The following is a 26,149-nucleotide window of genomic DNA, read 5'->3' on the forward strand; positions in this document are numbered from 1 at the left end:
TCCCTCCTGACCGTGAGCGCTTGCACTCAGGGATCCCTTCTGGTTGGAGCTCACCATTCTGCCCACAGGGCCTGGCATTTAGCAGGTGCCCAGTGAGGAGGTGCTGGATGAAGGAAGAGACCGAAGATGCTGTTAACGTGCCTCTGGTGATGGTACCTTCGTGATGGGCGTCACAGGGGTCCCTTCTCTTTCGTTTCCAGAAGTCTCGCTCTTACCTCACCTCCCTTTTTGCAATTGTCTGTTAATTTTGCCCCGTCCACCTCCTACATCTTCCCTCCCGGTCTGTCTGCTTCCAGTGCAGCCCCCACGTCCCTGCGTGCACACACCCTCATGAGCTGGCTGATTGGGATCTGTTAATTAATGTCGCCCAAGCCCTCTCCCGCTCAGAGGCCCGATAAGGGAAATTGGATGTCCGTTCTATCTGCCTTTTATTACCTCCCGGCTCTCCCTGCCACCACAGGCTGCCACACACCCCCTCTCACGCTGGGATCCAGACAGCACGCATACACCTGACCCCTCTCCCCAAGGAGGTATGTCAATCCAGGCCTGCCCCGTCCATCAGTGTCATTGCTCAGCTCTTTTGATGGGTGCCAGCAGCCAGGTGGTGAGCCAGGAGCCCCAGGAGTGCCCCCTAAGGTCGAACATTCGCGCACTGGTTGGAAAATGGAGAGGGACCGTGGGTTTTAGACTTGGGGGACGGCAAGTGAGGGGTGGGACAGACTCCACGGAAACCCAGAGCGATGGGCCTGTCGAGAAGCTCAGGACCACCCCGGGCCTCCAGCTGTGCCCAGAAGGAAGAAGAGAGTCATGCCAGTATTGTGCTAATAACAACAAAAATAGTAACGACAGCCACAGGCATCACCCCTCGGTCAGGCTCGCCGGGCACCGCCGGTGTAGGGAACAGAGGGGGCCTGTCTGAAAACCACCTCTTCACCCTCGAAGCCCCCGCATCAGCGCCGCACCCACACTGGGTGAGGTGCCAGGGGGCCAATGTAGCGGAGACCCACGTGGGCAAACTCAGACCCGGCCGCCCAGGATGCATGGTACATACAGATGGCTGTATGGATACTCTTCCTTCTTTCCATCAGTCTGGCGGCGTCCGTGTGGGAGCCAATCTTGGAATTTCTGGCCGAAGTTACCACCTTGTGTTTAGTGACTGAGAAGTTTAAAAATCAACTTCTTCCCTCCCTCCCTTCTCCTTCCTCCTCCTCCTCCTCCTCCTCCTCCTGCTCCTTCTTCTCTACCCTCCTCTCAGATCAAAATGTTAATTGTTCCGGGATGCCTGGCTCCGTTGGTTAAGCATCTGCTTCTTGGTTTTGGGTCAGGTCATCATCTCACAGTTTGTGAGTTGGAGCCCTGCAATTGGCAAGAGTTTAAAAAAGAAACAATGTTCATTGTTCCATGCCTGAGTTAAGTACATGTATAAAGCAATTCCAGACACTTCTCATTTCGCACATGAAGACTTTTCATCTCATCATTAATAGCCATAGTACGAGCTCAGTGAACATGTTGTATGTCCCATAATTGTTGTCTTATTTAGACCTTGTGGAGAGTCTGAAGCAGGTGTTAACAGTTATACCCATTTCACGGAAGGGGATGCTGAGGTTTGGGGCAGTTACAACTTTCACACGGTCAGCCTGCAGCTAGGAAATGGGGAGTCAGGGTTCAGGGCCAGGCAATCTCCCGAGCACATTGGACAAGACCATGTCATAATTCAGGAGCCATCCCCATCCCGACCTCCTTTTGCGCTGGGGTCAGCCTCCTTACTAGCAGGGAGGGGGAAACTCCCATGATTCTAAGCTCTCGGAATGCGGGACGGCTTGGGTCATCATTAGGTGGAGAGTGATGGCCAGGACAGCAGGGATCTGACCCCTGGAGGAGAGGCTGCTCTGTGAGAAAGTGCCCCCTGACCCTGGGGGCTCTTGAGCTCTTAGCAGCCCGGGCTGTGGTCACTAGGGGGTCACTGGCTGGGAACAGCTGAGTCCTCTCTCCCGGCTGGGCCCCTGGGTCGGCACACACAGCTGAGACTCAGCAACGTTAAAACGCCAAAATGTCCCTTGGTTGAGCAGAGAGAGGGATCTGGAAAGTCCCCAGAGGGAAGGGGACCCAGTACTGCCGCCTTTTGATCCTATGAATTTAAAAACCCCTTCAATTACAAACACATTTAATTAACCAAAAAAAACCTCTCCAGACATTTGAAAATAGCACAGAACTAACAACAAGAGTGATAATAACAATTGTCAACATTGACCGAGCTCTCATTACATAAGTCTTTTCGGTGAATTCCCCGTCTGACTCACTGGCCAAGGGAAGGACGAGGAGTTCAGCAGGTACGGAGGGAGGGGCAGGATCGGGGCCTGGGACCACCTCCTCCAGCCAGCCCTCCTGACTGCTGCTGCCCTCCTTGTCCCCTGTTCCCGCAGGCTTCTCGAACCTCTCTCTCGGGGACCAGATGAGCCTGCTGCAGAGCGCCTGGATGGAGATCCTCATCCTGGGCATCGTGTACCGCTCGCTGCCCTATGAGGACAAGCTGGTGTATGCTGAGGACTACATCATGGACGAGGAACACTCCCGCCTCGCGGGGCTGCTGGAGCTCTACCGGGCCATCCTGCAGCTGGTGCGCAGGTACAAGAAGCTCAAGGTGGAGAAGGAGGAGTTTGTGACACTCAAGGCCCTGGCTCTGGCCAACTCAGGTAAGGGCGGGCAGGGGCCCCACGGTGGGACCTTCCGGAGGTGGTCTTGGGCCCCGGGGGGCACAGCCCCGGAGCTCGTGAGCGGGGCCACCGTGAGAGGCAGGGTGGCGTGAAGATGCCGGAGGTTCTTGTCACCAAAGGTTGTGCAAGGGGTTGGCCTGGAGCTAAAAGAAAAGGGTGGTGACCAAGGCCCGCGATAGGTGCTTCCTGAGCCCTTGATTTGCAGGGCGTTCTACGAACTGAGCCTCTGCTATCTAGCCCAGCACACCGGTTAAGGACGGAGGCTCTACAGTCGCTGAGAGTCAAATCCTGCTTCTGCCTCTTGGGCAAGTCGCTTCCCTCTGTGCCTCCTATTCTTTACCAGTAAAAGGGGAACAATACAGAGTCCCTCCCCCACCAGTCAGTGGAGGGGGTTTATTTGTACATCATTATGTTACACTCACAACACGCTGGGCTTACAGTAAGCGTTGAACCTGCTAAATAAATTAGCTGTGAACTTACTTAATTCTTAACAACCCTGTGAGCAAGGGTCTCATGATTTTTACCCCATTTTATAGACGGGGGAACTGAGGCTTGGAGAAAATTGCCCAGGGCCACACTGTCAAAGGGTGTCAGAGCTAGGACCCCAACCAGGGCCCTCTCGTTGCAAAATCAACCCCCAGCTCATAGCCACTCCTTGAATCTGCCAGTCAGATCGCTCAGGCACAAGAGAGAGAAAACCTTCCCAGCTGAGTGGTCTGGTCTGTCGTTAAGAGGGAGGGCTTCACGTCCCACTCTTGATTTTGGCTCGGGTCAATGATCTCAGAGTCGTGAGATCGAGCCCCGTGTCAGGCTCTGCACTGGGCAGGGGGCCTGCTTTGGGATTCTCTCTCTCCCTCTCCTTCTACCCCTCCTCAGCTTGTGCACGCTCGCTCGCTCTCAAAAATAAAAAATAAATAAAAGTAAAATAAAACTCTTTAAAAAGGAGGCTTCGCCTCCCTTCCTTCAGCCCCTTGCAGCTCCTGGCTGGAATCTCTGGGGACAGGGGCTGGGCGCTCGTGATGCAGGTGAGCGAGCTGGACTGTCATCTGTGTCCACACTTGGGGAGCACCCACCGTATGCGGGGTACTGTGCCAGGCAGGGGGTGGAGAATGCAGGAGAAAATCAGGCTCCCTGTCCTAAAGAGAGACTGTCAGGCAGGCACACACGGTTCCCCAGGGCAGTGCGTGTGCCTTGGTCAAGTCTGGTCAGGTGGACCCAAGTTCAAATTTTAGCTCGGACACTTAGTAGCAGTGTGGCCTGGGCAGGTTGGCAACCTTCCTTAGCCCTGTCCTTGTGTGTACAATGGGGACATTCCAGTACCTTCTCCAAGCACTTTGGTCTTGAATGACTGACTGAAGATACAGCACTTAGACCAGTGCCTGGCCTAGAGCAAATGTTCAATAAATATTAATTATTATCATTATTATTAATATTAGAGGAAACAAAGTGTTATCCGCACAGGGAAGAGGGACAGCTGGTTCCCAGGCGGAGACGGTACAAACAGGGTAAGCGACCGGTTTGCAGGGTACGGTTCGGCTTTTAGTAAGTCCCGTGTCCCAGGAAACCTCAGTCCCTGGCGAACCGAGACCGTGGTCCCCCTAACAAATGTTTTCAGAGAGAACGCAGGGGTGCTGCCGCTGCCCTGCTCAGCCCCCCTTTACTGGGCTCGTGCTCCCCTGCCCCAGCTGTTGAGTTGTGCTGCTGATAGCTCACAGCTGCCCCCTCGGCCAAGATCTGTCCTCACCTGCCGTGCCCGGAGAGTCAGGCACCTTGGCACCATCAACTAATGGCGACCCACACAGGGGAACAAAAGGCTGGACTCTTGGCAGGGCGAGGTCAGAGCCCTACGTGGATCAGGCCAAAGCGGAGGCCACGTCCTCACCTTGCTTGTTCCCACCCTCACCCTGTCCTGCCTCCCTCCCTCCCTTTCTCCTGAGAGCACACCCTCCAGAAAATCTGTGCACCCAGACCCTGGTCTTGGGCTCTGCTTTTGGGGGATCCTGATCTAGTGTAGAGAGGGAAGCATTTTCTTTAGTGCAACTCCCTTTTATTAATAAACAAATGCAAGAGAATGATTAAACTTTTACACGCTTCTATACATAACCTATACATCTTTTAAAAATTTGTTTTTAATATTTATTTTGAGAGAGAGAAGTAGGCAAGTGGGGGCGGGGACGGGCAGAGAGAGAGAGAGAGAGAGGTGAGAGAGAATCCCAAGCAGGCTCCGTGCTGTCCGAGCAGAGTCTGACTCAGGGCTCGATCCCGTGAACTGTGAGCTCATGACCTCAGCCGAAAACAAGAGTCGGACGCTTAACCGGCTGAGCCACCCAGGCGCCCAGACCGTTTACGTATTAAGATTCCAAAATGGTAGTGTGTTCTTTGTTAGAGAATGCCGGGGCTGTTGGGTTTTTTAAAAGTAGTTTTCAGTTTCCAGAACGACTGAGCAGGTGGCACTACGGTGTGGCACCCATCCCACCCTCATCCCCCACCCCCGCACGGGTTCCTCTGTCGTTCACATCTTGTATTGGTGTGGCAATTTGTTACAATTAATGAGCCAGTATTGATACATTATTATTAACAAAAGTCCCTGGTTGCCATCCAGGTTTTACTCTTTGTGTTGTGTGGGTCTATAGATTTGACAAATGGGCAGTGACAGCCCCCGCCCTCCCTCCCCCCCCCCCCCCGCCCCGCCGGTCCCTACTGTACACAGTGGCCCCACCCCTCGTGAGCCTGTGCCACCTACTGAGAGGGAAGCACCTCAGCCAGCCGTTGCAGGGGGCTGGGGGTCTGTGTGGGCGGAGGGGACTCGGTGAACGCAGAGGACACAGCGTGGGGACAGCGAGGCCCACAAGGCTGCCGGGCCTTGGAGGGCACGTCTTTGCTTTTAGACCCTCCTGACACTTCATCCCTGACCTCGAGCTCGGGCTGGCCCATGCGGGGAGGAGGAGGGTGAAGAGGTGGGGTGCCGCTGTCGCGTCTATGCCACCCCTCAACGTCAGGCCGTGACGGCGTTCAGATGGCTCCATAGCTCGGCTCTCGTCCTGATCTCACAGGCACGTGCGTGCACACACACAGGCGCAGAGATATACACGTGCGTGTGAAGACAGGCATGCATGCAAATACAGACACCTACACGTGCACACACATACATGCACACACACATGCATACACTCATGCACGTATACATGTGCGTGCAAATACAGATGCATGCACGTGCACACACACATGCACACATACATATATGGACACACGTGCACACACAGACATACACACAGGCTTAGGTACACATACATGCACATACAGTTACACACACACGAACACACATGCATGCATACAGACACATGCACTCATACACATGTTCACAAATACGACACACATACACGCGTGCACACACATGCAGATGTGCACACACAGGCACACACATAAGCACACATGCACACACAGCACCTGGGGACTGACAGTGGTTTAGTGACACGAGCCCATCAGGAGATTCAGCTGGATCAAGCTTCGCCTGAGTACGCACTGTCATGTCATGGGAGACGAAGTTCCAGGAACCTGCGCTTCTGGCCCGGTGGCACCTGCCAGGCCATCCTGTGGCTTACGTGCCGGTCCAAGTAGTTCAGAACAGAGGAGGAGTTTGTGACGCTCACAGCCCTGGCTGCCTAGTCGAGCAGTCAGCTGTGGGCAGGAAATGGGGGAAAGCCTAGGCCTGCTATGAGTAAGGCCAGAAAAGTAGGTTGGGGTCAGACCAGAGGCTCTAGGGCTAGGCAGGGGGTAGGAAGGGATTGGGTTGCAATAGGGTCGGTCCAGGGAGCCATGAAAGGTTGTACAGCAAGGTAGGAAAATCCCCCAAACAGTGTGTTAGCTGGAGGAGAGACAGGTGCCAGGAGGTGGCTGGAGTGGTCCTGGTGGTGGCCCACGGTGCCACTGCTCAGGCTGAGGGCATGGGATGGGACCACTCACATGGGGCTCGGGGGCTGGCTCCAGGCAGAAGAGTGACGCACATCAGAGACAGGCCGGGGCCCCCAAACCACAGCCCTTCGGGAGCCTGCCGGCCATCTTTCACCCCAAGTCCCATCTCCAAGGCTCCTTGACAGCAGAAAAAATTCATAGCCATTGATTTTGTAATTAACAGTTTATCAATGCCATCGATACAGACTCACTGATGGATTGCAGAGAAATTAATCTTGCAATGTTATTTTATTTCATTTTTGGTCGAAGGCAGCTGCCAATTTTGGCCTCCTTGGGGAGGGTGGGGGGATGGGGAGAGGAAGCTGGCGGGAGGCAGGGAGTCTGGATGGCCACGTCCCAGCCTTACAGGGACCAGCGCATCTCGAGTGCACATTCTGGAAACAGCTGAGAGTGTAGGAATGGAGCCATGCTCCATTTCCAAGTGGAGAAGGAGTCCTCGCTGCTCCAACAAGGTGGAGGGTATGGGGCCAGTAACGCCCCAGCGCACTAAAGGCACTTGCCCCCCGGCTGAGTCCTCACCGTGATGACGGTATTACGTTTATTAGGTGGTTTCTAAGTGCCTGGTAATGTGCTATCTCTTTTAACCCTCACCACGACCCTATGAGGTAGGAGGTATTTGCTCCATTTTACAGATGAAGAAACAGTCTCAGAGAGCCTAAGTAACTTGGCCCAAATAACACAGCATCTAGGACTTGAGACTCTCGCCTTCCTCATTCTGCTTTTCTCCCAAGAGAAGGCAGGACCCTGGAGGCATGGGCTGAGTGTGGATCCAGAAGGTCAGAAGGAGTCACTGGGGTCAGCCAGTTGGAACAGCTGCCCTTGGCAGTCTGGTACCTAAACTAACCCAGCACGCACAGGAATCGCCCCGCTCTCTTGAGGAACTCTGGGGCCTCGCCCCGTCTTCCTGGCAGCCTCCCCAGAGCCTTCGGCTCACTTGACCCAGATGCACCCTTACCTTCCCGCCTCTGGCAGGCATCAGACACTGCGGTTCAGTGTGGTGGCTCGAGATCTTTAAGGGGTGTCTGAAGAAGGCTGGGTGTTTTCCCCGAGGCTGGGGAATAGTTCCAGTACATTGCCTTTGCCTCAGCCCCGACCCCGCTGTAACCCAGCTGTCAGCACCTGCCCTGCTGGGATTTAGGTAACTTTCGTTTGAACCCCCAGTGCCTGCCTGAATCCAAAGCCCTCCTCAGGATTTTTGGAGAGCTCCCCACGGCACCCTCCGTCACTGCGCCCCATGCGTCCGTCCAGGCCATCTCGGTCCCCCAGCACAGGGCACCTCCACGCAGAGCCCAGCCCCTTTCTCTGTGTGTGGATTCCGTACCCGGCATTCTGTCAGGTTAGTGATGTCCCTGAAGACGAGCTGGTGATGATGCCCCCAGCTGGGCATTTCCTTCGGGACAGGAACTGTTTTCAGCCCTTGACCTGTATTAAGTCATTCAACATCTTGAGGTAGGTATGGCTGTTATGTCATTTAACGAATGAGAAAAACAGGGCACAGAGAAGTTAAATGACTTGCCTAAAGTCACACAGCTTGGCAAGTGACGGACGCAGGATTCCAACCCACCAGGCTGGCTCCAGAATCCTCCTGGCACCTCCAGGGCAGTGACGGGTCGGCTCACATTCAAGTCCTTCAGGGTCTCCGCCGCCACCTCCTGGTGGTTTCTCGAGAGATGACCTTCCTAGATACAGATCGCTCCCGGGGTCCAAGCCTCCGCTGTGTCATTGGCCTCCGTGACCTCGGGCTGGCCGCTTATCCTCTGTGAGCCTCAAGTCTCCTTCTTTGTAGAGTGAGGATTTGGAAGGCCACCCCGCAGAGGCCCAGGGGCCCCAGGGTGGAGCCCATCCCCCGGGGCGTCCGGCCACACCCGCTGACGCGAGCCCTGTGCCCACAGATTCCATGTACATCGAGGATCTGGAGGCAGTGCAGAAGCTCCAGGACCTGCTGCACGAGGCTCTGCAGGACTACGAGCTGAGCCAGCGCCACGAGGAGCCGCGGAGGACGGGCAAGCTGCTGCTGACGCTGCCCCTGCTGCGGCAGACGGCTGCCAAGGCCGTGCAGCACTTCTACAGCATCAAACTGCAGGGCAAGGTGCCCATGCACAAACTCTTCCTGGAGATGCTGGAGGCCAAGGTCTGATGGCCCGGCACATGGACCGACTCCCACCCGCGGACAGACCGACCGACCCGACGCGGAGACCTCCACAGCCACCAGCCTCGACCTTCAAGCCCTGTATCATGGCCACGAGCAGTCCCCGAGGAAGGGGCTTCTCGCCTCCCGGCTGCGTGCAGAGTCCTGGGTGCAGCGGGGCCGGGGAACAGGGATGGGAGGGCAGGGCGTGGGCTCACCTGTGACTGGCTTTTTCTCTGGTATGTTTTTCCTTCTCCACGGGCAGTGCTGACGCCCGGGCCAAGGGCTGACTCCCTTGAGACTAGAGACCGTGGAGGAAGCCCCGCCTTTCCCACCAAACCACCAAGAGACAGCAGCGTATTTCCTACCCCCCCCCACCCCCCCTCCCCACCTCGTGGACTGGGCGGCCAGTGCTCAGTGCCTAGGACTCCCCCGGCCCAGGCTAGGCGCCACCTGGAAGTTTTCCCTCCCCAGACGGCAGGTGCTTTCTTCCAGAGGCTCTGCCTACTCTGAGGTTCTCTGGGGCCCCTCAGGAGGCTGCCTACCTTCCCCGGTCCAGACCCTGACGGCTCCCACCCTCCGTCCTTCCTCTCAGTTTGGCACACTCCGCTCCCGTTAGGGACTCGCCGTGGAGGGAGCAGCTGGCAGAGCTCGTGCGTTTTCCCGGGCACACGCCCTTGTGTGCTCCCACCTGCCTGTCCCCGCTGTGCTGGGGCCCACCTGCCCTCCTCCCCTCCTGTCCCGGGAAATCCCTGCTACTTCCTGCCCCTACCTCAGAGCTCACTCAGTGGGTTCGGCCAGCCAAGGTGACTTCCGGGTCCGCAGCTGGGAACAGCACTGGCTCAGAAAAGAGCAGGGTCCAGGCGATACTCCCCAGAGCTCCTGCTTCTTGCCTGCTTCTCACCTCCCGCCCTTTCAGCCTTCAGGGCAGATCAGGAGCAGGTGGGCCTGTGGCAAGGCAGGGAGTGTAGGGACCTGGCCCCATCTGAGGGCACCCTGGGCACTGATTTCAGGCTGGCGGTCCTGGGAGGATTGGGGCAAGATGGGGGAGGCTCGAACCAACCTTTGCTGAACACAGAAAGGCCTAGAAATAGGCAGGGGATCCCCAAAGACAGGAAGCTCAGGGAAGGTTGCCAGCCTGCCTGCTACGTCCTGGCTTCTGGGGACAGTGGACACCAGGACTCCCCGTTCCCTGCATTCCGAAGGGTTGGGCGAATCAGTGCCACAGGAGGGGTGCTCCTGTCACCCTGGACTAAGGTGTGACGTAGCTCCCTGGAGACACTAAGAAGGCCCAGCTCTCTGGCGGGAGCCCCCGGTCTTCCTGGCTGCTGTGTAGACTGACCAACCACCCCGGTTGGCCCTGAACATTCCTGGTTTTAGCACTGAAGGCCGTGTCCTAGGAAACCCCTCACTCCCAGGCAGATGGGGACGGTCTGTCTTCTGATTTCTGTGAGTGGCCTCAAAAGTTGGTTGTAACCCGCTCAGGGCAGCCCTGAGCATTAGCGGGTGGCTGCTCAGAGGATCCCCCAAGGATGGAGTGGGGGGGGGGGTTCAGCGTGATGGTAATAGCCCCTCCTACGCAGCTGCCTTGTGAAGCAGGGTTTGGGGCAGCCCTACCGGGGACACTTGTGGGGAACGCACACGTGCACAGGCAGGCGGGGCGGCTCACCCATCACTGGGACACCGGGGGGGCCGGGTGCTCGGTCCCAAGCCCCGCAGCTCTCTGCATAAGGCGGCTTCGGCTGATGTCATCTTGCCACCTTCTCCACCCCAGACGCTCCTGAATTTCTGTGCTGGGACCTGCTGAGGTCACCCCAGGCGGGAGGGCTGGCCGAGACCCAGCAGCTGCAGAGTGGCTGTCTGATGTCCTCACGTAGAAAATACCATGGGTTCCAGGAGGCCTCATGGCCCAGTGACGTGCGCTCCTCTCCTGTTAGCCAGTGGGGAATCCAAGGCCAAAGCCACGGGACAGTCAGCCTTGTAATTGTCGTCCGAGATGCTTCATCCCTAGGTCTCTGGGAAGTCCCGATCTGGGTGGACACACCCGCACCTCAGCATCAAGGGACCCGGGCAAAGACCCAAGTCTGACAACCACACCCTAAGGTCCGAACCCGAGGGACCTCACGGTGAGAGAAGTTGGGGTCTGCTCCGTGGGTGCCTCCCCTAGCCTTTCATCGTGCTGTGTGCTTGAGGAGGTGGGGCTGAGGGTGGCATCTCGTCACCGGGGTGTCCCTTCCTGCTCAAGCACGAGGACATGAGCTGTCCGCCACGGCAGGGGGCTGCGCCCCAGCTGGGGTTTGCAGCCCATCCTTTTTAGGGGGAAGGATCTCAGCCAACGGTACAACTGGTTTGCGGTGGGTGGGTTTTGGGATGGATCTGGTGCCCCTGCAAGGGTCCTGCCTCTAGAGCCTCTCTCTAGCAGCGAGGGGAGCTGGTGATCCTGGGGGCTCTGTGTCGGCGAGGTGTGCACTGCTCTCACACTTGAGCCCCAGTGGCGACAGGAAGTGGTCGAATGGGAACTCGTCCAGTGGGAAAGGCCCTGGTGTGTACCAACGGGCATTCAGAGAAAAAGTCTAGGCCAGCTTCTTAGCTGGAGGCCTTGCCAGCTTTGGGGCCTCCGTGGGAGGCGGTGGGGGGGGGGGGCCCTGACTTGGTGGGGGATGGTGAAGTGAGGAGAGTTTAGGATGCCCCGTACCCCAGACGGGGTACTTGATGGAACTCAAGTTTGCCCCCAAATCTGCTGTTCCTGGAAAATCTGTAAAGAGGAAATCACCCTTCCCACTTGTATTCTCATGATACAGGTCATTGAAATGAACCAAGAAATAAAATGTGAAAATCCAACCACGGAGAAGGTGGTATTGGCTGGGTTTTGTTTGGTCCCCGTGTCCTGACCCTTTTAAAGCTTCTAGACTGTTTTTTGTCACGATGTGAACCTTGGTAGCGGCACCCAGGTTTTGCACACGGGAAACTTGGGTTGTTTCCCAGGCCACAATTGAAGAAACCAAGTAGGAGGATCTCGAGACCAGAGGGGGCATCGGTTGGGAGGCCAGGCAGGGCTTTAGGACCCAGAATCTGCACCCGCCTCTGTGTCAGGGGCCACCCTTCCCTCCTCCAGACTCTCCCCTCCTCCAGACTCTCCCCTCCCCTGTGCAGATGGGAGAAGTCAAGGGTGGGGGGGGAGCAGTGACAAACTGGTGACAAGAAGACAGAGGGGCCCATGCCCACGGAACAGCACCAAAGAAAAGCACTATGTGGCAAGAATGTTTTATTTTCGAATAATGATTAAAAGGCTGGAATGGCTTAAGATGTATATATTTTTTAAAATGGTAGTCCCTCATGGCATTGTCCACCTGTACGCATTTCCGCCTCTGTACGTGTTCTCCCCCAAGCCCCCACCCACCCCATGTAAATCAAATGCGCTAGGATTCTTCCGTCCTGGTCCCATGTATCTGGAATCTAATAAATAAGGAACAGCCCATTGGAGAGTTTCTTCACGTTACCTTTCCGGGCTTGCTGTCCCCCGGACAGCATTGCCCTCAGGCCGATGGCCGATGGCTAAGCCTGGCTGTCGGGAGCACCAGCCCAGCCTCAGAGTTTTCTGGGCGTTCAAGTAGTCATTTTAGCATGTTCAGCAGCAAAACTTCAGGAAGGCAACTTGAGAAGTAGGATACAGCTCTGAGAAGCCCCCTGCTACTTTTTATACTTTTGACATTAATGTGAAGCACTCTAATCTTCACCGATGCCAGAGAAATGGAACATCACATGTATGGGAACCAAAAACCGTTCACTGCCTTAGGATCCTGAAATGCAGGCGCATAGTGCTGACCACACAGAGGGCCCATGTGTCATCCACACTCAGGACCAGTGAGAAGCAGAGGGGATGGCCCGAAAAAAAGAACACCTTATCAGGGTGCCTTTCATTGCAAGTAAAAGCCCAGTTTATATCAGCTTAATGGATTGTCTTGGATTTATGTGAGGTCTAGAAGTGGGGCAAGCATCAGGTAGGGTTTCATCCAGAGGTTCACGAAGTCAATAGGGCCATGGCTCTGCTCCTCTTAGTTCTGCCCTCTGCTGTCTGCTTTGTCCTCAGCCTCTTGCATAGTAGCAAGAAGGCTGCCAGCTTTTTATCTTCACATTGTAGGGAGAGAAGCAACCTCTCTTCTTACAACCATGGAAAATAGCTTCGTTCTAGACCCCAGTGGCTTTTTGCTTATCCCTAAAAGGGACCACTGTGACCATCGGGGGGGGGGGGGGACTAGTCCCATGTAACTGTCCAGCTGCTATACAGAAAGGGTTGGCTTGGAAGACTGGACTACAACCAACCAACCATGGTGCCCACAGAATTCACGTACATGGACAGCCCAGGCTCTGGTCAACTTTCACTGAGCTCTTTATAAGTTTTCCTGAAGCTCTTGAAAGATCACATTCACAGAGCAGCCTTTGAACTCCATACTTAGCAAGCCTTCACGAAACGTATTAAGGGGATGTTTTGTGGGAACGAAACTACCCAGTTTGTAGATTATTTTTAGGTAATTTCCCAATTTACCCTCATTACCTCTGGCACGTGTATACGTGCGTGTGCACACACACACACACAGCTGCCACCTTAATAATCAGGAAAGAGAATCAACCATAACATCAGGTAACGTAATCGAAACAGAAAGACTTACCGGACATCTGTACTTTAGGATTTTCTGTACTGCTAGTTTGTACAGGTAATTGTGATCAGACTAGCTAATAGCTCATTTTCAAAAAGACTTAAACCTCATTGATAGCTTTCTGTCTCTTCATCCACTCTCCGAATATTCTCCCCTTTTTGTTACCAAAAAAGTGAAAGGGGGAAACACAACTAAAGGTCATTCACTCATTCATTCATTCGTTCAACAAAGATCTAATGAGGGTCTGGCCTGTGCCAGGCACTGTTCTAGGCACACAGTCTAGTGGGAGGAAGAGAGAGAATGAGCACAATAAATCAAATTACATAGGTAAGTTCTAGGAGGGGAAAAGCAGGGTTTGGGGGATCAGGGATGGGGAGGTAGGATATAATTTTAAAAGGAATGGTCAGAGAAGCCTCAGAGAGAATGTTACATTTATTGAAAGTGAGGGCCAATGTGGGTGCCTGGAGAAAAAGCTCTCCGAGCAGCAGGACCACATGTGCAAAGGCCCTGAGGTAGCAGTGTGCCAGGTGTGTTCAGTGAACATCAAGGAAACAAGTGTGGCTGAAGTGGAGCGAGTGGGGCAAGTCATGTAGGGTACGTGAGGCCATAGGAAGTGAGGCTTTCGCTCTAAGTGGAAGATTTTGAATAAAGGGACACACGATTGCACGTCTCAACAGGAGCTTTTGCCTGCTGTATTGACAAGCTGTAGGAGGGCCAGGGTGCAAGACTAACTCGGAGACCACTGAGGAGGTGACTGGTTTGGACCAGAGTCAGAGGAGAACAGGTATTAAGCCCTCGGGTCCTGGCCCTAATTGGAGGCCACTAGGATTCACTGACACATTGGAAGTAGGATGTGAAAGAATGAGAAGACGCCTGAGCAATCTCAAAGATTCTGGCCCGAGCAGCTGGAAGAGAAGGGTTGTCATCCGCTGAGGTGGAAAGACCCAGAGAAGGCCCCAGAAGGCCAGAGTCTGGGGGCCGGGTGGGAGAACCAACCACACTAAGTTTGAGATGCTACTGAATGTCCAGGGGGAGATGCCAAGAAGGCGACAGGCCATAGGGTCGGCCAGGTAGGGATCGGGGAATGAACTTCGTTGGTAATAGACGTTCACCCTGAGGATCTTTACCAGCCGTGAATTCCTTCTCATACCCAGCCAACCCCCTCTGTTGCTTTCTAGCCTCAGAGGCGGTAAAACTCAGCTTGGAGACAGGCTTTTGGAGCAGAAGGGGCTCAGCGGTCACCTTTTTACGTTATCGTTTGACAGTTGAGAGAAATGAGCCTAGACTCTAACCTTGCCCTCGATTCTCAAGAACAGTGTGGGGCACTAGCCTGGAAGGTGCACAGGTGCTTTCTTGGTTTGGACCGCCGGTTCTCAAATGGGGTGACTGTGCCCCCCAGGGCACACTTGGCAGTGTCTGGAGATGTCCCACTGGGGGTGCTCCTGGCATCTAGTGGGTGGAAGCCAGGGACGCTCCACAGGGCACAGGACGGCCCTCACAACGAAGGACTGTCTGAGGCTGGGAAATCCTGATTTACACACATTCTGGGCATCAAGATAAAAACAGGGTTCCACAGAACAGAATTTGGGCGTTTCCACTCATATTACTAAGCTCTTCCCGCTCCCAGATGCCATCTCTGTCCCGCCTGGTCTCCCTCTGACCCCAGCACATGCATCCAGGGCAAACATCCATGCCCTCCATGAGTGGCTCCTGTTCAGATCCAAGCAAGCCCAAGAGGGGAGCGCCCGCTCCTACCGTCCCTCAGCGGTCAGGTCACAATCCGTTTCCTTTTACAGAGAAACTTGAGGTTTGGGGAAGCACCTGTGGCTTCCCGGGGACCCCTCTGGCAGACCTGCGTGCTCCCCGTTTAGGAGTGCTAAGAACAAAGGTGACTCCGCATTCACCTCCTCCTCGTCCCCCGTGGCCCACGCCCACGACTGTCCCCACATTCTGCTCCTTCCGTGCATTTTCTCATTACTTCCTTTCCTAGCCCAGCTGGGCTGGAGGGCCCAGGGCTCAGTTAGACCCCAGGGTCTGGTGGTCAGAAGCCAGCCTTCCTCTCTAGGGGGGAGGAGTCTTTAGAGACCTTTTCTCCTACTTAGTTTTTCTGGGAAATTGGTCTCACTTCTGCAGACATTCCCTCCGTTGTCAGCCAAACACCCAGCCCATCTGTGCAAAGATCCCTTTGGGGGCTGTCACAAGGCAAAGGGAAGGCACTGGGCCTCTCACTTGGATGCTGAAGAGTCTCTCCCCAACCCCCCTGTGGAGAACAGGGACAGCCAAACCCTCCCATCCACTATTCCCACAGGCAGACATGATCAAGCTTGGAGCGAGGCCAGTAGAGGGCAGAAGGGGGGGTGGGGGCGGCCAGGCTCCCAGGAAGACTTGAGAAGGACCCCGCGGCCACATGGACTGCCCTTCCAACCCGGGCCCATTCCCAAGGCCCCCCATTAAATGCAAGTCCTGGACAGAGCCCCAGCGCCCGGTCACTGCCAAAGAAACAGCCCAGCAAGCCACAAAATAACCAGAATGGAGCCACATTTTTACCTTCAGCGTTGTCCACGCCATCCGCGGGGTGTCACATTAGTAACGCATCGCGACACTTCCCCAGACACCTTTTTCTCCCCTCTCCTCTCCCATGCAGAGCCGCCCCCGCAAAGCTCTCTTGCGCACCTCGGAATCGCCCCAGCCTCCCCAGCTCAGCCTCCCAGACACCCCTTCTCAGCCCTCCTCTCCTGGGTTCTTCTCTTCACTACCTAGGCTGGCCCCGCCAAGCCTCTCCAGCTTCCTTCCACTCTTCTGCACAAGCTAGAGAGGAGCCAAAAGCGGATCCAAGAGGCGAAACCTCCTCTCTCGCGCAGGGGTGGGGTGGGGGCCGCGGAGGAAGACGGAAAACCCCGCCACCTCGGATATTGTCTTCTGTCTCCGTTACAGATTCACTTAGCTCTCCAAGAACAGAAGCTCCCGGAATCCCAGGGAGCCGTCCTTCCCCTGCCCTCAGGCTCTGCCAGGCACATGGCAGTTCCACAGAATCAGGACGTGCCCTTGTGGGGACCCACCGCCAGGCTCACAGGCTGGCAGTGGCCGTGAAGTCTTATTTCAGCAGACGCCGAGAGGCGACTCTTCCCCGACCCAGGGTGTGCTGCCCTCGTTTTTCCTGAAGGATTCCGGAATCCGGTCACTTCGGCTGGCTCTCTTTGTTCCTTCATCACCTGGCAGGGGGGCGAGATCTGGGGAGCGTGGTGAGGGCTCCTGCTTTCGTGGAGAAGATAAACTTTGAACTAGCGGCTTACACAGGAGACTTTCAGCAACTTATGGGAGCGGGAGTCGGTAACAGGGAAGCGAGGCAGCCTTTTGATGGGGGAGGGTTGGCCACGGCAATCGTCCTGCAGAAGTAGGTGGAGGCTGAGATCTGAAGAAACGGAGGGAGCCAGGGGAGGCCGTGGGGGGTGTTTCAGGGAGAGAAGAAGCTGTCCGGGCCCAGGCCCAGACAGAAAGAGACAGAGGGTCTTGCTCAAGAGACGGGAAGAAAAGACCGTCCGATTGGTGGGTGGCAGAGGAGAGGCAGAGGGACCCGACTGCACTGGGCTTGGTCAGCCTTATTCAGGACATTGCTCTCTGTCTCCGAACAAAGGGGAAACTCTGGCAGCGTTGTAAGTAAGGGAGGAACATCGTCAGGTCTGTCTCCCACTGAGATGCACTGGTTCAAGCTTTCTGTCCTCAGCGGATTGGCTACTTGGCCAGGCATGAGCTTTGGAGTCAGACTGCCCTCGGCTCAGAAGTCCCTGCTCTGCCCTCACTGACAGTGCGGGCCTGGGCCCGCCACCTCCCTTCCCATCTGCACAGTGGGGCCGATCACACCCTGCAAAAGAGGCTAAAAGGTTACATTAGCGGGATGCTAGCTATATCCCTGACGCTTAACGCATATCGTCCCGTTCCATTTGCAAGTGTTTGACATAAACACTGTGGTCTTCATTTTATGGGAGCCTAAAGCTTCAGAAAGCTTAACCACCATGCCCCAAGTCATAGAGCTCAGATTCGAATCCAGACCTGTACAGGCTCAAAGTCCCCTCTCTTAACTGCCATGCCGTATCTCAGACCAGCCATCTAAAGGGCCCGACACACAGTGTCCGTTGGTACTCAACACGTGTCCATTCCCTTCCCTCCCCTCCCCCCACCTGAACCCCACGGCCTCACAGGGCCATCTCCAGCCCCAGATGTCTGCCTTCACCCCTGCCAAGGACAGCTTGTTGTCCATCCAGGTCAGCTCGCTAATACTTGCTGCTGAACGGGAAGGGAAGGAGGGAACACGAGCAGGCGTGTGTGGTGGGATTCTCATGTGCGCTGCTGCTTAAACGCGCCATGGCAGGGAGCCCTGGGGGTTAGACTTCACCCCAGCTCATGCCCCTTGTAAGTGACTGAGCTGGCATGACGCTGCTGGCCCTCAGACCATGTTACTGGGGACAAGATTCCAGGGACTTCCTGCCTTACTCTTTCCTGCTTGTCTTTGGAGGGAAAAAAAAAAAATTCAGCCTCACGTTGTGGACCAATATTATGGTGACGTTTTTATCATCCACATTAAAGGTCTCTGGGGGAGAAGGCTTAGACTCCTTGAGAGGAAAGGTCTCAGCTGTAGGGTATCAGAGGTCAGAGCTTCGAGAAGGAATCCTGTGTCCCCAGACAGAACACTGAGGACATTAGGGGCGACCCTTAGCTTGCATCTTGGGAGGAGGAGGTGGACGGGGGCAGAGGGGGTGGGGAGAGGCGGAGCAGGTATTTTGTGTCTTTCAAATCATGTTGCACAGGTGGTTGGTCCTGGCTAAGGTTACTCTCCAAGTCCCAGGTCTCCTGCAGGGTGGGCCTGGCGGGGCGGGGTGGGGGGGGGGGGAGTGCCGGTGTCAGGCACAGAAGAGGGGGCCAGGCGATGTCTGTTTGGCCCTGGCCAGGGACCTACGTCCTTCTTCATCCTATGGAACGTGCAACCCCCACCCCCTGTTCCACACTGGGGTCACTACTGTGGGGTGGGGTGGGGTGGGGTGGGATGCCGGGAATGAGCAGGAGGCCAGTAGGAGAGGGACCCAGCCGGGACAGATGTGGAAAGTGCCGGCCAAAAGGAAAGAGAATTTGGCTCAGAGGAAATGTTCCTGGAAGGAGACAAAGCTCCCCCAGCTTCCTCTGGAAATTGCTTTGTTTAAAATGCAAAGTGCAGATGTGTTTAGATGACATCTCTGCATCCATCACCCTATGCAAATGCCGACCCTGGGGAGAAGGAGCCCCTGTAAGTCACTCGATCCCATCCCCTAATCGAGTGTGTGTGATGATGGCAGGCCGAGGGAGCAGCGCAGGGGCGGGTTACAGCTCGCCACCCAGGAGAGGGGCTTGGTGAGGGGCAGTGGGGGCAGGAGCCCAGCCCCGGGGTCGGGTCAGTGGGTCCCCATCTGCACCCAGCCCAGCGGTAGGGATGAGCTCGGCCACCTGAACCACCCCCCCCCTCCCCAAGCTGCTCATGGATGCGGGATGCGGGGTGTGGGGTGTGGGATGCAGGCCACTGAAAGAGCTCTCAACAAGGAGCTGCCAGGCCCAGGGACAGAGAATTCAATCCTCTCGGGGAGCCAGGAGGATGCTCCTTGCCTGAACATTCCGCCCCAGGGAGACTGCAGAAATTGAATGCCGGCTGGGGGGGGGGGGGCTCTTAAACCCAAGCCCACCCACCAGACCAGAGCCTTCTGTGTGGTGTTCCAGACTTGGCTTGGACACCTTCAGTGACAGAAACTTATCCTGGTAGGAGTCCCAGAAAAAAATCTAAGATGGCCACTTAAATCTGAATGTCAGATAAACAAGGAACGATCTCATAGTATAAGCACGTCCCAAATATTACATGGGATAATTTGTTGTCGAAATCTGAACTTCGCCGGGTGCCCTGTATTTTTATTTGCAAAATGTGGCCCGCCCGCATCCTGAACAACCCATTCTATTCTCTGCAAACATCGAATCCCTGACTCATGAGTTGAGCCTACCTCTGCTTTCCTTTTGTTTCTACCCAGTTCCCACCCCCCCACTCCCCCCAGCTCTATCCCGGTTCGCCTTCTGGGCCACAAGCTAGGATTTTGTCTCTTTTATCTTTCACAGATCACCCCCTACCTCTCACCACCAATAAGTTTCTTGCACTCCCAAATCTCCTTAGCTTCTGCCTGCAGACTTCCACCCTGGGGAGCCCCCCTCAGCCTGGCTGTTAGCTCCTTTAGCAAACACACGTTCTTTGATATTCATTCCTGTGCTCAACAGGTATCTGTTGAGTCCCTGCTATGTGTCTGGCCCATGGCTAGACACTGAGGATACAGTAGTGAACCAGACAGGTGTGGTCTCTGCTCCCCTGGGGATTACGTACAAGTCGGGTGAGACATGTTTAAGAAAAAGCAGCAGCAGCTAATAAAGTAATTACAAGCGTGAGCGCTAGAAAGGGATAAAGGAACCGAGATGGAGAAGAATGGGGTGGAGAAGGCCGCTCTGAAGAGGCAACCTTAAAGCCAAGATCTGAAAGATGAGACCATGCTAACCGTGTAAAGAATGGCTGGCAGCACGCTCCCAGTAGAGGAAACAGCATATGCAAAGGCCCAGGGGGTGAAAATGAATCTCTGCAGCAGCCCTAATGTTAAACAGCTCTTTTATTCCTCAAAATTTCTATTTTATATTTTCATCTACATTTTTATTTTATCCTCAGCGGATAGTCCAGCTTCCAGCACTCTTAACGCCTCAAACCAAGCCCATCCTTAGAAGGTGACATCACCTCCTGATTCATTACGAAGATGCAGCCACTACTTTCTTCCTTCTACCACCAAGTTGCCCCCCCCCCACCCTCCCCCGCCATGGTCACATACCAGTTCTTCCTTTCCTTTGCCCTTGAAATAAGATGTTTTCTTATTTCTTGAAATCGGGTGTTTCCCTCCGTGGCCAGCCTATCTTGGCCCTGCCTCACCAGCCGCTTTTGGGCCTTTGCACCATCAGGTATTTCCTCTCTCTCGGATCCTCAACCTTGCGCATTCATTCCACCGGTTCCTCCTCCCCGACCTTCAAACCAGCTCACATAGGACAGTTCCTCTTCTGGCTGGGACTTGATCTCTTCTTTGGGTTCTCAGCCATCTTTTCCCAAAGATATTCAATGCATTTGCTGCTTTCTTCCCCACTCAGTCTCTATCCCTGCCTTCCGTCTTCCAACATCCTCCACCCAGCTGCCTCTGCTCTTTGAAAGGCTCTTGGTGCTGCCTTTCCCAGACTTCCCAGACATGTGGCTCTCCTCCCTCACTCCCTGTGCCTGCCGGGGACTTCACCGTGATTTCCTTACTGGAATGCGAGGTGCCTGAAGTCAGGGACTTGTCTTTCACCATCGAAGGCCCATTACAGTGCTCACAGGAATTGCTCAGCAAATGTTTGAGTTGAATTCAATTGGGGGTGTCTCTTGGGCTTCTAGGAACCAACACGGGAGCGTTCTCCCCGGGGTAAATGCAAGAGGGCTCCCCTCAGTGGCAGGGGGTCCGGGCAGAATGGGGAGATTGGATTGGAGGTGGGGGTTGGGAGAGAGTAAGAAGGAAGAGGGGACAGGTGGAGGGTGCCAGCTTTTACAAAAGGATGATAAATGATAACAGCGCTGGGAACAAAACCAAACATCCTTCATGCTGTCAGAGCAATGAAGCCAGCACATTCCAAGATGCAGGCACCAGGCAGGCTTTTGGAAGAGGCACAGGCTCCTGGTCTCCTTCTGCTCAGTCAACAGCCCAATTCATCTTCCTTGGGGTGTCTTCCGCAGCTGGGGGAGATGGGTATCCTGGGGTTAGCGAGAAGGCAGGAAGTCAACCTGAGCCATCTGTCCTCCTCAGTGTCCCCTTCCTAGGGCAGTAGTGGTCTCATGTGACCCTACTGGACTCTTCCATGCCTGGGGTCAACTAGACGGTGTTGCCCTCCATTTACGTTGTGGGGCATTTGTCCTGCCCTCTTTTATAGAGCGCTAAATATTAAAGTAAAGGCGCTCTAAGAATGAGCAGACGGAAACATACCTGCTGAGGGTGATACGATCTCAGAGACTTAACTGCCACACATTTTCTGTCTTTGTCCACGCAGTGTGAAGTAGAAGCCTTGCACTGAAAGTCTGGATTTGGGGCCCAGTTTGCCACGGAAAGAGCCAGGGACCCCGAGCAAGTTATGTAACCTCTCTGGGTCTTGGTTTCCTAATTTCCAACTTGTTGGATTGAGTAAATGAGCCTTAAGTCACCTTCCAGTTTTCTCATTCTGTTGTACCTCATGCAACTTGGAAATGGACATCTGGATTTTCTCAATTTAGCATTCCTTTTTTCTCTTTATAATAACAGCACCCCACTTCTCTGTTCCCTTTCCACGGGGTCCCCTCAACCATGCTGTCCTCCCCCCACAAGGGGCGGGACCAGGATCTGAGCTCAGCCAATCAGACTCTGAGACAGGGTCACATGACGGCAGCACCCTAAGGAACCTGCTGTGGTTCCCGCTACCTATCTGCTCAGGTTCCTGCCCCACCTGAAGTCGCATTGCCCATCTCCTCCCTAGTTCTGCAAACTCTCCAGTGTTGCTGTAATAAAATCCCCTTTTCTCCAGGATTAGTGCCTGGAGCTTACAATGATAGATTGTTAGAATCCTGAATCCAGGATCAGAAAGAGACTGCAGAGGACACAGGTCAACTTGTCAGTGAAGCTGCCTCTTGACTCCTAAGGAGTCTTTTTTTTTTTTATGTTTATTTTTAAGAGGGAGAGAGGCAGAGTGTGAGCGGGGGAGGAGCAGAGAGAGAGAGAGAGAGAGAGAGAGACAGGATCTGAAGCATGTTCTAGGCTCTGAACTATCAGCACCAGAGCCCCACGCGAGGACTCGAACCCACGAGTTGAGAAATCATGACCTGAATGGAAGTCGGACGCCCAACCAACTGAGCCACCCAGGCGCCCTCTAAGGAGCCTTTTAATAGAGAAATAGGGCATAACCTCGCTGAGCTTCACTGCCTGCCTCCTGAGAGAAAAAGGCACATGTCCCACAATTGGGAAGCTCTCGGAGAACAGAACTTCGAGGCCCGCCAAGAAAATGCCATATAGGTCAGTGACTCCTGGCACTTCACGCCAAGTGAATTCCTCCAGGCCCACGCCCAAACGTGGGTACCCCTGCGACCTGAATGATGCACCCTCAGCATGGGGCCAGGTAAATCAGCAGGGCGCAAAACGTCAGCAACTGCCCTTGACTGAATACTGTCCAAGAGCATTTAACGAGTCAGCAAAGCAGCAGCCATCGGTGCCCTCCTTGGGCTTGCAGAGTGGGCCTTGCCCCCAGGAAGCCCTTAGCACCTGCATTATTGAATGTCTGCAGCCTTGGGCAGCTGGACAGAACTTGAGCTAAAGCTAGGCCAGGGACTGCATCTTTGCCGAAATGATTTGAGTATAACAATGCTGAAGGGAGTCATCTGGCCACGTAGGGAGTAAGTCTGGAAAAAAAAAATCACCACTTTGGACTTATCTAGGCCCTTCCTTATAGGACAATGTTTCTCAAGGTATGGTTGCAAGATGTTTTCTGGTGGCACTTGGAAATTTAAACATTTTTACTTTTAAATTCCATTTTGTTTTATTTCAGTGTATGTTAGATGATATGTCACTGATGTATCCAAATATATGATCTACAGGTATTTTGCTTGGGAAGAAACTAAAGTAGATGCATAGGGCTAAAAGAGTGAGTTGGCTTTCACGAAGACATTAGGGAAATAACAGTATAAGTGGGACGTGGGTTTGGGGAACTTTGTGAAGGTGGATCTGGGATAAATGAAGTTGGACAGCACCTGTGCAAGGAAGTCTAGAACCTGCCCCCCACAACTGCTGCAGGCTAGCCCTGTCCCTGCGCAGCGTGGCTGCGAGGACCTGTCGCGAGGCAGTGAGGTTCTCCAGGCGCAGAGAATGTCTAGGGCACCGCCAGCGAATAGGAAGTCCTGGCAGATTAAATAATAATTTTATCCCCTGCCTTGTTCTAGAAAATAAAGCAGACAACACAGAGCAGACCTGCACAAAAAGAGTTGTGGCCCTTCTTTCACAATGGGCTTACCCTGTGCCACTGGTCAACCAATCCTACCCACTTGACAGGTAGCTTAAAGCTACCCATTTCTGTCTCCTGTCGCACATCGCCATTGCTACTACCTGGGTCAGGCCATCAGTATCTCTCACCTGACCTACTGTCCGCCGTCATCTCCTAACTGTTCTCCCTGACTCTGGTCTCGTCCCAGCTAAGTGATTTTTTTTTTTTTTTTTTTCACGTAACAGCCAAAGGGCTCTCCAAAATGCAGCTCCATGTCTGATGTCTTCTGGCTGTACACAGAGTGAAGTCCGCAGTCCAGAATGGCAGAAAAGTACTTTCATGACTTGGCCTCTGCCTGCCTCTCCAACATCATCTCTTACCAATTATATTCCATACCCTACATGCCAGCCATATTTTATTCTTTTCCCGAAAGCCTCTTGCCTCTGGGCTTTTGCACATACCATACCTGCTGCTTGAAATGCCTTTCCCTTTCTTCTTCTGTCTCCCTCCTCCTTAATCCTCAGGATCTTCAAGCGTCATCTCCTTCAAGAAGCCAGCCCAGACTTCTCAGTCTAGGTCTTATGTTCCCACAGCACCTGCCTTTACTTACCATAGCATTTACAATAATGGGTCCCAGTTGTTTGTTTACCTGTCTACCTGCCAAATCTGTCCTTATGGTCTTTGAAGGCAGAGGCCATACTTACTCGCCTTTGTAGCCCCAGAACCCCAGCCCAATGCTGGAATCCTCAGCAAACATTTAATGACTGAGTAGCTGATGGCCACAGGTCTGGGAAACTGTATGACCAATGGGCTTGGGACCACGGGCCTCTTCAACTCATTAGTGCTGTTCTTTGCGTATTTCTGACTTCCCACCTGCTTGGCACACAGTAGGTTTGCACTTCCTGGCCTCCTTGTGGTTGGGTAAGGACCATGTGATCATTCTGGTCAATGAGCTATGAACAGAATTACCACGTGTCATTTTTAAGCTGAAGCATCTAATTGCCAGAGTTCTCTCTCCCTCTGCTTTGACAACCTGCAATAATCCAGATGGCAGCTTCTCTATCAACTGGGGTCCTGGAGTGACGACAACACTGAGTAGAGCACCCAGCTGACCTGTGAATAATATGTAAGATAAATGAGAATAAGCCTTTGTTATAGTCAGCTCCTGAATTTTTTCATCTGACATAACTTAGGCCATCTGAACGTATGCAGCCCCTCAGGGCTTAAAAGACCGCGCCTAAACTATATTCTACCCTTCTGTCGTCATTCTGGCCTGGTTCTTGGCCTATGTTGCCCTTAGTCTGAACAGTCCCCTTTTCACCCAGAAAGGAAGGAAGGAAGTGGAGGGGAGAGGGGAAAGGAGGGAGGAGGGGAAAGGAGGGAGGAGGGGAGGGGAGGGAAGGAAGGAAGGAAGGAGGGGAAGGAAGGAAGGAGGGGGAGGAAGGAACGAAGGAAGGAAGGAAGGAACGAACGAAGGAAGGAACGAAGGGAGGGAGAGAGGGAAGACAGAGAGAAGGAAGGAAGACCATCATACTAGTAACCAGGAATCCAGCTGAACAGCTCTCAGACATGGCCTCAAAAACTGTGAAGTCCATGGTGAGTTCATCATCATGAAAGCAGACCAGCACTACCTCAGATAGCAAAGGGAGGGCTGAGTAGTTTTCCCCTCTGTCTTCTATGTAGCCAGTTATTTGGGGATCCTTAAAACTCCTAGGGCATTTACCTATTGAATATGACCCTTGCCCCATTCCTAGCTCATATGTATCCTGAGATACCCTTTATAGGTAGGTATACACATCTCATGGGGGGAAAGGGTCACAACTCACACAATATCACACCTGTGCCTCCTGTCTGTTGCCTTCTATAGCAAGAGTCCATACTACTAACGGCTCACAAAATGTCCCTCTGCTAGTCACCTGCCAAAGACTGTTTATTCTTTGACATACTGAGTAAACGTGGCTCCCTGGATACCAATCCTGTCAACCACACCCCTTATAAGTTATGGTTGGATACCTGCTGGCCCAGGTTGCTTCCTGCTCTAGTCTCTGAGCCCTGGGGCCCTGATATGGGGTCCTTGTGCTTCCCTGCTGGGGGCTGAGGAGAGTGGTACATATACCGCGTAAAACTATATATGTTCCAGGCTTTTTCTCCCACCCATTATTCTTCATTAAGCCTAATTAGAATGCCAACGAGTACTCATATTATTCTAATGCACCATGTAATGATTAAGAATAATGAATATTTCCATTTCTCTTCCCATCTCTCCCCCTACTTTTTTTTTCTGTCTTCCCACAGAAAAGCTACATGTTTTCTTCTTTATGGTGTTTTCTTTGACTATTTCTTCCATTAGGGACTGGGAAGATGTTTGGCTTGGTAAGACCATGATGGTCATCCCATTCTGGCATTTTTGTCACTGGATTCTTAGTGCCAGTTATGGAACATGTCATCAAATTTGCCAATGGAGATGGGCATCAAACAGACAGGAGAAGAGTAACCGTGATGGGATGTACACATTGGAGGATGCTCTCCTGGATGTTTGTTCACTTAGTTTTCAGGACAACAACGCAGGCTAAATAATGACGACTACCATGGAAGGACTGTCCAAGCTA

The 26,149-nt window shown here is 53.8% G+C and overlaps 1 protein-coding gene across 2 annotated transcripts in view; it reads left to right on the top strand.

Annotated features, from left to right (window-relative positions):
- The window catches only part of ESRRB (estrogen related receptor beta), a 234,728-nt gene extending 223,066 nt beyond the window's left edge, over window positions 1-11,662 (top strand). For both annotated transcript variants that reach the window (XM_042990187.1, XM_042990188.1), the window contains exons 6-7: window positions 2,424-2,693; window positions 8,579-11,662. In XM_042990187.1, coding sequence (XP_042846121.1) covers window positions 2,424-2,693; window positions 8,579-8,823 — 515 coding nt within the window. In that variant the 3' untranslated portion in view covers window positions 8,824-11,662. The remainder of the gene's footprint in view (window positions 1-2,423; window positions 2,694-8,578) is intronic.
- Window positions 11,663-26,149: the final 14,487 nt, after the last annotated feature.

This window comes from Panthera tigris, chromosome B3 (genome assembly GCF_018350195.1).
Source record: "Panthera tigris isolate Pti1 chromosome B3, P.tigris_Pti1_mat1.1, whole genome shotgun sequence".
Taxonomy (NCBI): Eukaryota; Metazoa; Chordata; class Mammalia; order Carnivora; family Felidae; genus Panthera; species Panthera tigris.